Genomic DNA, 17,748 nt, shown 5'->3' with positions numbered 1-17,748 from the left:
TACCCTGTGGCACAGTTCCCAGCAGTGCCCAGCAATGTTCAATATGGTGCTTGCTCTATAAGCCCAGGGTCCCGAGCAACCATGATGAATAGAGCATCTGGCTGACCCATGAGAAACCAGTAGTGTAAATAAGAAATAAGAGGTTTAGAAGGATGTTTATTACCACAGCATAATCTGGACCTTCCTGACAATCAGAAGATTAGGAACTCTTGATTCTGTGAAAGCCAAACACAAATGGAAACCAGACTGGAAAATTTCCTGAGCAGACAAAACCAGTTTAGTTAGCAACACTTAATTTACATTATTTTGTGAGACAAGCCAGGCTAGCACCACCTGGGTCTCTCTTTGCGTACACCTCCAAAAATCATTAGCAAAACTTAAAAGATTTTATTTGTTTGTTTTAGAGAGAGAGAGTAAGTGAGCAAGGGGAGTGTCCGAGGGAGTGAAAGAATCTCAAGTAGACAAGAGAGAGAGACAGACAGAGAGACAGACAGAGAGAAAGAGAATCTCAAGCAGACTTCAAGCTGAATGTGGAGCCTGATGCGGAGCTTGAACTCAGGACCCTGAGATCATGATCTGAACCGAAACCAGGAGTCAGACACTCAACCTACTGAGCCACCCAGATGCCCTCTATCTAGTAAAACTTAAATAATTCCCTAAAATTGATATGAAGTGACCACTAACCAATTCCCTTTCATTTAAGAAAATTCTAATATCGTAACCAATCACTATAAAGAACAGTCTCTGCCCTCACACTAGATAAGCTTCTTGCTCACAACATATCCTCATTCCATGTTTTGTTTTGAGTGCTCCTGGTTTGCAAACATCTTTTTGTGTCTATACACAATAAACTTACACTAACGACTTCTTCAGTGATTCATTGATTTTACTTTTCTGTTTGTTTGTTTCTTTTCCTGAACTTTAGGTACTTCTGAAACCCCTAAAACCAGCTTGGTTCCAGGTACAGCTTTTATGAGGTCTGGTAGTAAAGCATTTCCTGAAGGGTTCCTGATGGGTCTTCTCTGAGCTGAATTGTGTCCCCCTCAAATTTATGTGAAGTCTTAACATCCAGTACTACAGAATGTGAGTGAATAAGAGATTGGGTCTAGTGAGAGGTAATTAAGTTAAAATGAGATCATAAGGGAGGGGTCCTAATCCAGTAAGACTGGTGTCCTTATAAGAAAAGGAAGGGGTACCAAGAAAGCGCATACCAGAAAGGCCACGTGAAGTCACAGTCAGAAGGCAGCCAGCTGCCAGCCAGGAGGAGAGGTCTCACCAGAAACCAACCCAACCAGCACCTTGGTGTTCGACTTTTCCTGAAGTCTGAGAAAATACATTTCTCTGGTGTAAGCCCCCAGTCTGTGCTATTTATTATGGTGGCCCTAACAGACTACTTTGGGATCTCTATCTTCCTGATGACTTTGTGTATGTCTTTTTAACTTATCTCATTCATTAAGTTTGCCATAAACTCGATTCCTTAAAAACAAAAAGCCTAACTAATTCCTGACTCCACATACATGTGAAAAGCATTGAAATTTCAGAATCACAGTAAAAAGGATCCTTACTCTCCATCAGATACTGGACAGGTACAAAGACTGTCAGAGGGATCTGCACCCAACGACCTTACAGGAAATTAAATAATAAGCCCAGCTAATTTTCTCTTTTGTTTGAAGGGTCATGGACACATTAAACTCTGTCATAGAGCATTTCCTTGACAACCGCTGGCTCTGACGGGTAAAGGAAATCAACTAAGGAACCCAGCAATGACCTACAGGCACTGCATAATGATATAAAATAAAAGACAGAATGGAGGAAGCTTCAGCCTCACTCCTAAAGAGAGGAAAGAGATGATCAGCAACCCCAGACAGGACACTTAACACGGGATTTCCCAGCTGTCCTAGGATGGATATCCCTGAATACATGTTGCTTAGAACCTCAGAGAACAGAGGCCAAGAAGATGACCTGAAGAGATGTCAGAAGATTTAATAAAAAGAAGTGTGAGCGGCAGGACTTTATTGATGTAGGGCCCAGCAAAGAAGCTTCTTTGAGAAATTCATCTTCATACAAAAAGCCTGAAAATTCTTCTCAGCCCGAAGAATGGTAGAAAGCAGGGCTGCCAGGTTTCAAAGCTACTATTACCACCTACCTGCCAATGGCTTCCAAGCATGTACGTCCATTAGATCCTGCCCCCCCCCCACTCCAGACTCCTATTTCTAAAACTCAGGGAAAATTCTTTTCAATGGCTTATAGGTTATCTTAAGCTCAGCAGGTCAAAACTCACCTAACAGTCATCACGTGGCCCCTACCAACACCTGTTCCTCACCCATACTACCATCCAAGGAAGGTCGCAGCCTAGCACTCCAATGTCTACCTCAGCTTGGCCTCGCCCGCCCTCTCATCAGCTTAGAGCAAATGCCCACAGGGCTATCTTTCACCATCTGGTGTTAGTACACCAACATGGCAGGAAAAGTCATTTAAAGGCTATTAACCTCAGAAATTTTATTAACTATAAAAGCAAACATCAGCTGTGACCAGTAGATTTAAATTCACTGAAGACGAGCTCGGTGATTGGCTTCTTTGGAGAAACTGAACTTTCAGAAACTGAAAGGGGTTGCTCAGTAATAGTTTTTTGTGAATAAAAGAATGAGGAGTAAATAGATGATTCGAATTCAGGAGCTCTCTGGCTCAAACAGGACTGAACTTGCATCCTTAAAATTAAGGCTCTGGGTTTCACCATCTCTCCGTTTTTCTCCCAGGCTAGGAGTCTCCTACTCACTAAGGACCATAGCTAGTCCTGGGTTGTGAGGGGTAAAATCTGGAGAAAGACAGTCCAGACAGTACTCATGGCTTCACTTCTCCAGCCCACCGTCTGGGTATCACTTCAGAGAGCAGCCTTGTGCAACAGGTTCTTCTGGACCTACTGTTCACCTTACACAATCATTTAGGAAGCTATAGGGAAACTCTTTGTCAGCCAACTCGTGGGGCTTTTCACCTGACGTTGAGCATATTTTTTCCCAGCCGCAGCCCGACACACCCAACTCACCCTTGAGAATGCAGGAGGGTGGGCTCTATTGAAAACCACTGAACTATGAAGCTCTCTTTGTAGTTCCAGGCTTTTCTCCCAAGTCAATTACTTTTATTAATGAATTATGTAATTTCCTAAGAAACCTCTATGGCTTGAAAGTGCAGTAAGAGAATACAGAAGGGGACACCTGGGTGGCTCACTTGGTTGTGCAAACAACTCTTGGTTTCGGGTCTCTGGTTTCTTGGGTTCATGATTTCAGGGCCAGCTCAGATCATGATCTCAGGGTTGGGCGATGGAGCCCCAAGTGGGGCTCACGCTGAGCAGGGAGTCTGTTTGAGAGTCTCTCCCTCTGCCCCTCCCCCCACTTCCATGTGCAGGCTCTCCTCTCTAAATTAAATAAATCGACAAACAGAAAAAAGACAATACAGAAGAACAGGCAGGTTCCTGGTTGTAGGGCAAGAAAAAGAATTTACAGCTAAGAAGAAACAAGGCAAATGTTGATAGCTGGTGGCTCATCAAAGGCTGAGACAACGCTCCTGTGCTCCTGCATCCGGGCACTTAGCGCAGTCGCTGTGCAGCGCGTGGTCGTTATGGTTCTGAAAGAAGTGCTTGCACATGCTTTTCTGTGCTCATTCTGCTTGTTCTCTAAAGGCTTACAGAGTTTGCTTTTCTCCCCAAGTGTTTCTTTTCCAAATTCATTTCCACAGCTGTTCAACCTCCCTCCTGACAAAGGAAGGACAACTTGACAACCAGGGAGGCTTTGTTCTTTTTTCCTGCACTTCGGAGTTGGAGGGAGCTCTAACCACCCCTAAAGGGCTCACGGCGTAGGCTGGTGGAAAGTCGATTTACACAATTCCCACTGCAATCATTGTTTTTTCAACCCAAAGAAAATGAACCAAACAAGTGTATGTGAATCAAGTTTGAGGAATTCCAGTGAAATTGCAGTGTCCCTCTCTGTCCCTGTACTGCGTGCGTAAGCTCCTGAATTGGGACATGCATCTAAGGGACAGATCTTTCAGGCTGCTGGCGAACAAGAGTCTATAGGATATTTGGGAGGTAACGATGTTACCCAATTGGGTACATTTAGGAGTCAGATTTGCCTCCTCCAGATTGGTGAATCTGTGACCTCTCCAACATCCTGTTTCATCCCAAGTTCTTTTTGCCATTGCATCACATGTGTGCAGGCGTGTGCGCACGCCTGCACCTCATAGTCAGCACTATATTTCACTGCCAGTGGAAGCTGTGAGCTAACTTCCAAATGTTTTGTTGAAAGCACATGTCTGAAGGAAATTGCTTGGGCCCCTGGCTGGGCCAGCACCAGACACCTGCTCTCCCCACCACGGTGGGTCAGAAGCAGCCATGGGGGAGGAGTCTCACAGCTCGGGTGCACTTGCTGAGCCCTTGCAAGGGCGGGGGCAGTAAATTTCATTCCCCAGGCACCTACACCCAACCAGCCAAGGCTCCAGGGCCCAGTTTGTCTGCAGTTTAGGACTTCTTCCCGTTTCTATGCCAACAGATGCCAACAGATTGCCTTTCTTGTGTGGAACTTCCCTTCGAATATGGGAAGGGCAAAGGGACATTTAGTCATCAACTACTATGTGCTGGACATCTTTGTGTATTTTTTCATATCCTCCTCAAAACCGCTCTCTGAGGTGAGATCAGTTATCCCATTGTACACATGGCAAAATGGAGACACAAATAGATTGAGCCACCTACTCAAGATTGTACAACTTGTTAAGTTTTGCCTCTGTCTTCTACCCTGAGCTTCCTACATTCTTGGCCAGAGGAAACTGTATACTTGTATGTGGAGCCTCTCACTTCCTATCCTAGGAGCCTGAATAAGTTGAAATAAGGAAATAAGGAGGTAAAAAGAGGACAAGAAAATAATGTCTACCATGCCCACTAAAGAGTCAAGTTTGCACACAGCTCTTCTCTAGGAAAAGCTTAGACCGCCTGATCGACCGGGTACCGTGGCATCACCTAGGGTGTGAGGAGATTCCTGACTCAGGAGCACTCACATAGGTGGACTTGTGTTATTACTAACACCCAATTCTGACACCAGTAGCTATCAGTCTGATTAATCCTACAACTCTGAGCAATTAACTCAACTGCAGATAGCGTCAGACCCCACAGGTGAAGGACTCAGTCCCACAGGAATGTCCTCCCCACCTGCACTCCAGATGCCAATCACAAGTCCAAGTTGTCACCTGTGTCTCTAATCAGCTGGACATAAAAAGGAGGTTCCAACAACCCCCTCCTCAGATTCTATTTATGTGCCAGAATGGCTCACGGAACTCACCCTCCAGACTCCAGAGAAGCATTTTACTGACCAGATTACCAGTTTGGTATAGGTGATTATAACTCAGAAACAGCCTGATGGAGGGGTGCATAGGGTAAGGCACAGGGACAGTGTGTGTGGAGCTTCCATGCTCTCTCCAGACACACCACATCCCTGAATCTCCACTTTCACCAACCCCAAACTCTCAGAACCTGGTCCTTTCATCATTGTTGTTTTTTAAGATTTTATTTTTATTTATTTGACACAGAGAGAGCACAAGCAGGAGGAACTGCAGGCAGAGGGAGAGGGAGAAGTAGGCTCCCTGCTGAGAGAAGCAGGGAGCCCAGTTTGGGGCTCGATTCCAGGACCCTGGGATCATGACATGAGCCGAAGGTCGTAGGAATGATGGCAGGAGCTGCTAGCAGCGGAATCACGGGGTTCACCTGGCAAATAGTTTGCCAAGTTAGGCTGGCAAAGGGATGGCAAGATGAGACGAGAGGAGGGCAGGGAATTCTAGCATAAGGGGTCCGGCAATTTAGGATCTAAGGCCAGCAACAAGCATGCATAATAAACAAAGGGGTAAATTGAATGAAAGGCAAAATCTCTCTGTGAAGAACCTGGTGCTATGGATTTCTGCCTTAGAAAACCAGGCTGGAAAAACAGGGGGAGGGCAACTTTTCATTCTATCTCTTGGCTCCTGAACCACATAGAATAAATTGTATCCAAAAAACAACTTCCAGACCATCTGTGTCTTTATAATAAAAATAACAAGGAAGAACCATAAGCACCTGGCGATCTGTGAATTCAGAGGCTCAAAGAAGCAAGAAGAACCAACAGGAGATGCGAACCTGGAGGTTGGAGTCCGGGGTGGGAGTGGGGGGTGTCTCTCTTCTTAACCTGTAATACTGTCCCTTCATGCCATGGGGACAACAACCCTGGCTACATCAGGTTGCATTGAATCTTGAATAAGGAAATCTCCATGAAGCACCAGCCACGTGAGGGGCCGGAGGTCTGTGTTCAGTCAGATATTTTCATTTGCCCTCCCTCTACTACTCTCTCATTCACTGTTGTGCTGGAGGGTGGACTCCAACGCAGCAAGATGCCAGATGAATACAAAGGAAAGAAAGTCAGAGGGAAAGAAAGCGCAGGGAGAGAGGGAGAGAGGAGGGAGAGCATGGAGTACCAGTCAGGAGCAGACTGCTCTGGAACCCTCCGCCCCGGCTCAAGTGTCAGTCCTGCCTGTGCTGGCCTCTTGGACCTCTCAGATGAGGTGGAGGAGGGGGAAGATGGGGAGAGATGAGACACAAAAGAGACTTTGGTAGCAAACTGACTCAGGGAAACTGACTGACTCACGGAAAACCAGGGAGAAACAATCTTCCCTCAGGGAGAACCATCTGCCTCCAGAAAATGAAGTAGCACCATATTTCAAGCCGACTGCCCACTAAGAGTAAGCCAACAGCCATGCCGTGTCTAGGAGCTTCTGCGATACACTCACTGAGCGCTCCCTGCGTGTTGAGTACTCATGCATGTTTAATAGGAATTTTCCAGTGACCCTAGGAGCTAAGGAATCTCATCATTCCAATATTTACAGAAATGAGGCACAGAGATGATCAGAACCTTTCCCGGAGCCACAAGTTGGACTCAGCCCCGTTAGCCAATTCAAAGAGCACTGGCTTCCCTGCTAAGTGGACATGAGCCCAGGGCACTCAGTGGTAACACATGGGTTCTCTCATATCCCTTGGGACTCCATGAGTTGGAAGTTCAAAAGGATGGGCTGAGTGGGTAGAGAGGCAACTCTTGCCCTCGGTGTTGTGAGTTCAAGCCCCTTGCTTGGTGTAGAGATTATTTAAAAATAAAATCTTTAGAAAGAAAGAGAGAGGAAGGAAGGGAGGAAGGAAGGAAGAAAGGAAGAGAGGGAGGGAAAGAAGGGAAGAAAGAGAAAGAAAAGGAAGAAAGGCAAGAGGTAAGAATACAAGGAAAAAGATTGGAATAGGGCAGAGCTGTGTGTCTTTTCCAGACTGTCCTTTGTGAAGCAAAAATGCCCTTGTTCAATTTATTTTAACTTCCTTTGCCTTGTTTTCTTTATCTGTGAAATGGGGTTGTTAAGTCATGGGTCATAGTAAAATGCAAGAATTTAATAAAATAATAAGGGTTGAGGTGATCCCACCCAGGGCCCGGATACACTAGCTGGATATAGTCCCTTGCTATGACTTTGGCCATGTCGTTCAAACGGGGGTGCTAGTGATCATATTAGAGCTATTCGGGTTTTGTCTCTGCTCCCTTTGCCTACCACTAAGGGTGTGTTCTGGTGAAATGTTCAGCAAGAGGGAAAAATACGTAGGACAAGAGACCTAGAGGGTCCAATTGGTATTTTGACAATTCTAGAACAGCTCTTCTTTACTGAGAAAGTGTCTCTTCAGTGGATAAAGATCCGTGGAGATGTCACATGTAACCCACAAATCACAGATCCCTTTCCCGATGACTCAGACTTTCTGCTGAAAGAGCATGCTTGTGACTGCTGCCCTCGGGAAGGCCCCTTCCTCAATGAAAGGGTGAGTGCAAGGGCCTTTGCTCAAAATACAACTGGACAGCATTAAATACCAGTTGCTTTCAAACTGCCTTCTAAATCTGGCCCTGGAGCTTCTCTGGTTTCACATTGGGTCACAGAAGTGCCCCAGCACACACTTAATACTCACTGTGCTGTGGGCAACCACAGAATGACCCAGGAGTGACGTGTGGGTGACCCCCTTGCGGCCAACACAACTACAGCTTGGCCCATTGGAGGTCACAGCAGTGCCCTCAGCAGATACTGTGGTGGGTTGAAAATTGCAATTTTATTTTGAAATGATCATTAAAAAAAAAAAGTCCAAGTGGAAACAATTAAACTTTGGGAAAGTCAAACAAATCTTGTTAGCCAAGAAACTCCAACCAGAAACCAAGCTGTGATTGGCTCTAGATGTAAAATCAAGAGAAAATTCAGAGGGACGTCAGATTCTCAAGTTCAGAGGCAACACCAAAGAGGTAACAGAGTCCAGTGCTATAAATAGCATGTTCTGGGAAAATGACAAGAAGTGATATTTGGAAAGGCACTGGTGAAGAAAAGGTTGAAGAATTAATTACCTCGGAATGGCCTGCCAAGAGGTGCCTTTGATGTTATCACAGATAAGCCTCCTCAGTGATGCTGCCGGGAGTGGGAGTTACAGTAAGCAAGTAACACCCAATAACTTGAATTTAAGTGAAATCTTTGGAAGGTTAACTGTGAAATGAACACCTCATTGCTTAGAGGGGCCATCTTGGGAGTGGATAGGCTCCCAGCTGAGGCCACTTACTCCATTGTAAGAACACTGAAAGGATGAAAATATCTAAAGACAGAATGGGGTGAGGAAAGGGGATCTCAGAGTCAATCCAGCCCAGTGTGAGGAGAGAGCTTCCCTTGTTCCAAACATAGAACTATTTTACGTCAAGATACAGCAGCTACTCTCAACTTAAAGGAAGGAAACCAAGAGTTCTCAAGTGTCAACAATCATCAGAGGTGCCTGTTAAAGTACAGATTGCCAGGTTCATTCTCGGAGAGTCTGAGATGGGGTTTGGACATTCAAATATTCATGAGGTGAATCACTGAGGTGATTCTGAGGCATAGGGCGGGAGTCTGGAGTCTGGACTCCCAGCCTCCCCTCTCAGTTTCTGACAACTTGGCTTCCTGTGGAACTTGCCCAGAAGGAAAGACTATGGAGCCCTAATGAGTTCAGCATCTTCTTAAACGGTTAGAGATTCGCATTATGAATCAATAAATTGACTTCCAACTTCATGTATGGGTCTCCTTCACTTGGTGAATCCAAACTAGATGCCTTGGATTACTTTTTAGGAGACTTTTGTCCCTGTACTATCTACTTTAGCATGAAGTCCTCACTATAAAGCATTGTGTACCAGATGAATTAAATAGCTAATTGTAAAAGATGAAAAAGAAAAAAAAAAATGTTTGTGGGGTGCCTGTGTGATTCAGTCGTAAAGTGGCCAACTCTTGATTTCAGCTCAGGTCATGATCTCAGGGTCATGAGATCAGGCTCTGCACCAGGCTCTGCACTCAGCAGGAATTCTGCTTGAGATTCTGTCTCTCCCTCTGCCCCACCCCTGGCTGGCACTTACTCTCTGTCTGTAAAATAAATAAATAAGATCTTAAAAAAAATGTTTGCATGTTCTTTGGTTAGATACAATCTCTGCAAACAAAATATAAATTGCAGAGAAAATAAAAGAGTACATTAGGTTTGAGCTCATAATAATTTAAAACTTTTATAGGATAAAAAAAATCTTAGTCTAAAAAATTTTAAGTGACAGAATGAGAGAAAGTATTTGATATGCATGTAATACTCAAAGGTTTCAAATTTAGATAATTTAATGAGTTTCTACAAATCAAAAAATAAAAAAACAGCAAAGAAAACGGACAGGGTGTGGTATTTGCATACAATAACTGGGGCACACATTAAAAAAATTCATTGTTTATGTGAAATTTCAATTTAACTGGGTATCCTCAGTTGTTGTTGTTGTTTTTTAAAGTCTGGCAACTGTAAGAGGATATGAACCTCCAATTCACAGCATGAAAAACACTAATGATGCAATATCATGGAAGAGATGTATGCAAATTAAACAAACATGCCTAACCCGTTTTTGCTCATTTGATTGGAAAACATTAAGAAGCAATGTCCGTTGTGGGCTTCAATAAAGAAAATACTTAATATACTAATATTTAATGCACTGTCTATGGAAAATATAAGACCAAAGGAGTTTCCAGAAAATTCTAGCAGCTATGGTGTAAGACCTAAAATTAAGATCCAATGTTATGTGCTACCTTGTCATTTGGTAAAGCTGGGAGGGTCCTCAATCATGTAACTGCAAACTTTCCTCCCCAGTCTGATTACCTGCTGGCCAAATAGCCCTCCTTACTGCTGGGACTGGTGCCATACCTGCTCATCCCTGAGTATTCGGTGTCAATCTCCTGACAGCCTGTGGAGTTATGTAAAACAAACCAATCACGTCATCCTGTGGGAACCAGGAGGCACCTCTCTTCTTGCTACAACAAAGCCTTACTCCCATACCCCTGATTGTTCCCTCTGTTTCCACATGTAGCACCCATGTGACCCTGTGTTGTGTGCAGCGTCCTCCTCCCCTGGGCTGTGAGTATATGCATCTAGTTGGTGTCATCTCTTTATGGTGAGCTGTCACTTCTATCCCTGGGGCAGGAATCCTTCCCTCATCAACCCCATGAAGAGGAGGTGATTAAAATAGCAGCATCTTTCAAACTTTTGAAGGTATTCACTTTTAAAATTTCACTTCTGACAAAATATCCTATAAAAATACTCACAAACAAAAAGAGATGCATGCAGAAACAAGAATATTCAATACAACATCCTATTTTTTTAAGAGAAATTAAAAAAAAAGAAAACAAAATAAAGGTGAAAAATTGGGAGCAATTTGAATATCCATCTGTGAGGAAATGGTTAAATAAATTATCATCAATGTAATCTGTGAAACACTACCTAACAATTAAAATGACATAGAATGAATTCCAAGACTTGTTATTTTTAAGCAATACATATAATCGCACCCAATTTATGCAAAATAATATACACCTACATATATGTGTGTGTGCATATACACTTATATACATATACACATATAATAAAGACAGGGAAGCCAATAAAAACTGATCAGAGTTACTGTAGACAGTGAGGAGAAGGACAAGGGGAGGCTTTTGTGTTTTTATGCTGTGTAATTTTGTACCGTTCGAGTCTTCTACACTGAAAGTGCATTCTAGTATCATGTGATGTGATAGAAATTTAAGTAAGGAAGGGAAATCAAACTATATACAAAAGTTTCCTAGACTAACACCTGGTGAAGGTTTGTAGTAATGTAACACAACTAACGGGTGGGAGTGTCTAGTCTGACTATCCCAGCACCAAAGATATCTTCTGGGCCTTAACACTATATGTTGACTCAGCCTGTTAAATTTTTCTCAGCTTCTCTCTGGGAGTTCTAAAGCAAAATTGTCTAATTCACATATTCTGGAGGAGTCAGGCAATCAAGACAGATATGCCAGCCAAGGTATTTTTGCAAATCCTTTTCAATTCCCTTCCTACCCCATCTTTTATTTGACTTCGTCATCTCATGCAACACGTTAAAAACAAACAAACAAAAAGTACATAAAAAGAAGGAGGATGAGGTCCAGTGAAAGAGAGAAAAGAAAAATGGTTAAGTACTTTTTATCCCAGTGTGAAAACCAGATGAGCCCTTGGCAGCAGTTCCCTCTTGCTAAGTGAAAACTTGAGTTTAACTAAACAATGATAGATATGTCCTCTACTTTTTCTCTCTTTAAAGAGGTCATCTGGCTACTGAATGAAAAACACTGTTAACAAGTAATTATACACTTGATGCAGGTCATAAGAGAAGTCACCAGAACTTGGGTCACATTCCATTGACCAAAGCCTATCCCCACCTAGCCAAGACCCAGTCCTGCTCAGCCTTCTCCCATTGTCCTGAGGACAGACTCCTGTCTCCAGGTCCACCCTGACCCCTGCTCTCCCTGGGGACATGCTCACTGCATGCTTACCACACTAATGCCGTCATTGAGAAGGGCCTCCCCGAAGATCATCATGTAGAGTGGCTCGTTCACACGCGCCTCCTCGAACACAGCCAGCACGGCCACGGGGTCCACGGCTGAGATCAGGCTGCCAAATAGCAGGTTCTGAAGCAGGTTGACGTCAGTGAGGCCAAAAGCTTTGATCTGGCAGATAAGGTAGAGAGAGAGGCCAATGCCGAAGGCATTGATCAGGGCCCCTAGGCCTGCCCACCACAGGATGGACCCAATGTTCTCAAAGAAGGGCCGGGTGGGCATGAAGTAACCACCCTCCAGAACGATGGGTGGAAGGAGGTACAGGAAGTAGATGCTTGAATCCATGACGGGAGGAGATTTATGGTCAGTGCCGAAGATGATGGCGCCCACCAGAGCCCCAACTATGATGAGGAGGCAGCTTTCTGGCATGAGGCCTGGTAGTCTGTGGTAAAGATGGAAGCCTAGAAAAGAGCAGAGAACTACACTGAGATGTTTGCTAATAAAATGGCTCTGGCATGAAGATACCAGGAGACTGGTGAAGAAGAGGCCTTTGAAACCAAGCAGATGAGACCTGGGGTGATGTGTCTCCCTGAGCCTTAGCACCCTGTCTGCAGCAGGGACTGGAAGTGTTGCCAGGGCTTCCAGTCAGATCACGTACTTAACAGGCCAGGCTCAGTGCAGGTCTCAGATTAGTCCTTAGTCCGCTGTCCCCTCCTCTTCCTCTGTCCTGTTTCCCCACTTCACAGGGTCTGAGAGGGCAGTGAGAGAAGAAGAGCAAGGAGGTGAAGCTCCTGTGCAAGGAGCTCTAAGGCTCCTTGAGAGGCTCTAGACCCTCTAAGGCTCATTCAGAGTCAATCACCGTCAGCTTCTTCCAAACTTACCTTCCACTAAGCCAATAAATGAAAATTCAGTCTTTTGTTGTATTTTCCTCATTTAACAAATGACACTGCCATCTGGTCAGCTGCATACGATGGAAATCAAGGGGTGCCTGGGTGGTTCAGTCAGTTGAGTGTCTGACTCTTGGTTTTGGCTCAGGTTACGATCTTATGGGTCATGGGATGGAGCCCTCATGTCAGCCTCTATGCTCAGTGGGGAGTCTATGTGAGGATTCCCTCCCTCCACCCTTCCCGCCACTCACAAACGCTCTCTCTTTCTAAAATAAATAAATACATCTTTAAAAAAGGGAAGGAAATCAAGTTGCATTTCCTTAACCCCCATCACTTTGCTCCTCGTGCAACCAGCTCCCTCTTTCGTCATCTGTGTCTCTCAGTGGCTGCACCTAAGGACCATCTCCTCCTCCTTATTCATACAGTCATCACCTTTATATAGGGGCTCTCCATGTCCCATCCTGACTTCTGCACTGGCTTCCTGGTCTCCTGTCTCACCTTCAACTCCCCGGCCCGTTCCACCTTCCACTGTCAGATGACTTTTCCAAATCTTGTGTATCTGCTCATGTCATTCCCGACCTAGGACTCTCAAGGCACACAAAGCATCTCACAGATTTTTAGCTGAGGGTATGTATGGCACTGCTGAGCACTGTGTGTGATGTGAAGAACCAAACAGGATTATTATAATTCCAGCTTTTTTAACACATTTAAGAAATAAGACATTAACAAATAGGAAAACAAAGACAAGGCAGTGCATAAGAATGCAGTGAAGTGTACATTGACCATGCCACCAAACAGGAGAAGAGATCAGTGCACAGCAGGCCACTCCAGGGTTCTCTCCAAGTCAGTATCCCTTCCACCCAACATTATCCTTCTTATGCATCCTATGTGACAGCCAACCACACACCTTTTCCCTGTGGTCCCCTTTTGTATCTTTATTTATTGCTGCCCGAATTGTTCTTTTCTTCAACCTATTTAGGTCCTTCTTGGTCTTCAAAATTAAACTTTTCCCGGCCACTTCCCAAAGAAATCATATGCCTTCCTCTGAAATACTGTAATATTTTATCAGTATCTGTCTAACAACAATGTTCTCTTCCTACCATTTTCTGTGCATGACTTATCTGCCCTACTAACCTCCAAATTTTTCCAACTGACCCAAAGTGATTAGCAAGGTGTCTTGCCCACAACAGTTGGTCTGTTTGCTGGAAGAATCTATAACTGTGTACATGAATGATCGATCTGGTTAAATGTTCACCAGAGAAGCTTTTATATGAGAAGTAGGAATTGAACAGGTTGTTGGGAGAGTGACTAGGACTTACATATTTGGACAGCAGAATGGAAGAGATTTTAAATGGGGATAATAACCCCAAAGAAAAAAAGGGGAGACAGGAATAGCCCAGTGAGATATATCTGGCATTTATTGAGGAGATGCACCTGGTTGCAGCAAAGTTTTTATGAGTTGGGAAGAATACTGGAAGAAGAGTCCATAGATGATTGGACCAAATAAGACAGGGTCTTGAGTTCAAGGCTAAGTAATGTAGATTTCTCTACAGGCCATAGTGAGCTATTGAATATCTCCTTAGGAATTTTAATTTTAATTCCATTTTAGCCATTCTTACAGGAAGGAGGTGGTATCTCATTGTGGCTTTGATTTGTATTTCCCTGATGATGAGTGATGTTGAGCATCTTTTCATGTGTCTGTTGGCCATCTGGATGTCTTCTTTGGAAAAATGTCTGTTCATGTCTTCTGCTCATTTCTTAACTGGATTATATATTTTGGGGTGCTGGAAATGCAAATGGTGCAGCCACACTGGAAAACAGTACGTTGGCTCCTCAAATAGTTACAAATAAAACTACCTTATGGTCCAGCAATTGCACACTAGGTATTTACCCAAAGGATGCAAAAATACAGATTCAAAGGGGCACATGCTCCCCAGTGTTTATAGCAGCATTATCAACAATAGCCAAACTGTGGAAAGAGCCCACACGTCCATCAGCTTACAAATGGATAAAGAAGGTGGGTGTGTGTCTCTACATACATACATACATATAAATACATGTATGTATACATACATGTAAAGATATATGTATACATACATGTATTTATATGTATGTATGTATGTAGAGACACACACCCACATCTTCTTTATCCATTCGTAAGTTGATGGATGTGTGTATATACATGTATGTATACATCTATATGTGTATATATACACATATACATATATGTGTATATATATACATAAGTGTATACATATAGATGTATACATACGTGTATATATGTATGTATATGTATACAGACACACACCCACACATATACACAATGGAATATTACTCAGCTATCGAAAAGAATGAAATCTTGCCTTTTGTAACAATGTGGGTGGAGCTAGAGTGTATTATATTAAGTGAAATAAGTCAGTTAGAGAACGATAAATACCATATGATTTCACTCATATGCGGAATTTAAGAAACAAAACAGATGAACATAAGGGAAGAAAAAAAAGAGAGAGAGAGAGGCAAATCATAAGAGACTCTTAACTATAGAGAACAAACTGAGGGTTGATGGAGGGACGTGGGTGGGGGGATGGGTTAAATGGGTGATGGGCACTTGTTGTGATGAGTACTGGGTGTTACATGTAAGTGATAAATCACTAAATTCTCTACGAGAAACCAATTTTACCGTATATGTTAACAAACTAGAATTTAAATAAAACTTGAAATAAAAAAATTAAAATAAAAAAAAAGACAGCCATCCAAGAGTCTGCAGGTTCACCTAATCACAGCTTTGAATTTCATTTGTAATCAGCAGGTAGGTTATTATGATAGGATATATTAGTATCAAGGGACTGTTCAAAACCACAAGCCTACACATTGGCTTTAAGACCAGTTTGAGGTCTCCTTCAAGATTCTCAGAGTCCTGCTCTCTTTGTTCCTTAACAACAGCTTTCTTGTCCTCCTCCCCACCCTCCTCCTCCTTCTTCCTCTTCTTCAATTCGTGCTCCTTTTAACTACATTGAATTCTTTAACATGTAAAAGAGGTGGAAGAGACTATAGTGTGATTTCCTCAGGCTCTGTGTCTTCCCAGTTGGTCCTTCTTCCAGGAATCAAGTTTCCTGAAATGGATCCACCTGTCTAAGCCAAGTTACACCTACACGATGGTAGCAGGAAGAGGCACTGTGCACTGTAAAGTAGGGCAATATGCATCATGTGCATCACACTCTCCAGTTCTCTTTTTCTTTCATGATGGACCACAGCATCCGTCCTGAGTTGTCACTGAGAGTTTTCAGTTCCAGCGCCTGAAATTTAAATGGCCACTGATAGCAATGTCCTGCCTGAAAGTCAGAGATGGTTCTACCATTCCATTCTGCCCAATGACTCAAGGAACACCCTTCTGTAATGTGCCAAGGAGTGGAACTAAAATAAAAGATAAACAACAAAATCTGAGATGACTCGGTATTATCTTTGTTCTATAATATTCTTCTATAACACATAGAGTTGGCTGTTTTAAAAAGAATTGGGGGAGAGTTGTGATGTTCTTGTGTCCGAGCACCTGCCAGGCAGTGCTAGATTCATCTGTTTCCCCCATCATGCTAAGTCCCTTGAGGCCAGGAACCGTGGGCATTACGATGTATGGTAGGGGTATTCAAAAAATGTGTGTCAACAGAATGACTGAATGAAAGAATGAATGTTAAGAAGCACCTGGGTGGCTCAGTGGGTTAAGCCTCTGTCTTTGGCTCAGGTCATGATCCCAGGGTCCTGGGATCAAGCCCGACATCGGGCTCTCTGCTCCGTGGGAAGCCTACTTCCTCCTCTCTCTCTGTCTGCCTCTCTGCTTACTCGTGATCTCTGTCTGTCAAATAAATAAATAAAAATCTTTAAAAAAAATGAATGGATGTTAAATATAATATTGTTAATTATATTTTGATTCAAGTTTCACAATACAGAATCTAAAAAATCTATATAGATTCTTCATGTGTGAAACTTTTATGTCATTTTTTTTTTGCCCCAAGCAAATGAGCCACCATATAGAAAACTATGAGCCCAGTACTTGACATAAGAAATAATAATCACTAAATGTAGCCTTCTTTTCATATCCAATATAGAAATAGTCTGAGTTCTTAAAGGCTAGAAAGCATGAAATTGTATTTGAATGAGAATGATCCAGGGGCGCCTCGGTGGCTCAGTCGTTAAGGGTTTGCCTTTGGCTCAGGTCATAATTCCAGGTCCTGGGATCAAGCCCCGCTTCAGGCTCCCTGCTCAGCAGGAAGGCTACTTCTCCGTCTCCCACTACCCCTGCTTGTGTTCCCTCTTTAGCTATGTGTGTGTGTGTGTGTGTGTGTGTGTGTGTGTGTGTCAAATAAAAAATAAAATCTTAAAAAAAATGATCCAAATGATAACCTACTAAAGTTACTTTCTTTTTCTAAAGTATGCTGCATTTCACCAAAATGAAAATCAAGACCATTTAAGCCTGTAGTCCTGTGAAGAGCAGCATCCTTACCATCCTCTGAGCTTCTAGACATTGTGGGTCTGGATATGTGCAATATTCTAAAAAGAAAAATCTGAGTTTTATGCTAATATAAGACCAAGATAAAATATATCCTTTCTGCATTGAACCGTTCACTGACATAACATGTAAACCTTTTTGCCACTAGAAAATCCTTATTTGCACCAAAAGGAGGTCTTAGAAATAATTTCACAGCAAAGACTTAGACAATGTGACTAGCCGGTCAGTGACAGCTCTAGTTCCTTGATTCCCGGTCCAACTTCGTCCTTTACTGTAAAGAGGGAAGGAGTGGGTGGGGACAGTATTGTTCACCCAGGAAAAGACAAGATCCACCTAAGATCACTTCGAATGATATCCGCGCCCATGCAGTTGCGTGAAAGGTGGTAGAATCCTACCTCTGAACTGTGAATTTATCCCATCAGAAAGCCATTTTCACTTGAGCACTTT

The 17,748-nt window shown here is 43.2% G+C and overlaps 1 protein-coding gene across 1 annotated transcript in view; it reads right to left on the bottom strand.

Annotated features, from left to right (window-relative positions):
- SLC9A4 (solute carrier family 9 member A4) overlaps window positions 1-17,748 on the bottom strand; it is a 63,700-nt gene that overhangs the window by 43,809 nt on the left and 2,143 nt on the right. The window contains exon 2 of the mRNA XM_044262425.1: window positions 11,908-12,371. Coding sequence (XP_044118360.1) covers window positions 11,908-12,371 — 464 coding nt within the window. The remainder of the gene's footprint in view (window positions 1-11,907; window positions 12,372-17,748) is intronic.

Source organism: Neovison vison, chromosome 8, assembly GCF_020171115.1.
Source record: "Neovison vison isolate M4711 chromosome 8, ASM_NN_V1, whole genome shotgun sequence".
Lineage (NCBI taxonomy): Eukaryota > Metazoa > Chordata > Mammalia > Carnivora > Mustelidae > Neogale > Neogale vison.
The sequence above is the reverse complement of the archived record's forward strand: the minus strand, read 5'-3'. Positions and strand labels throughout refer to the sequence as shown.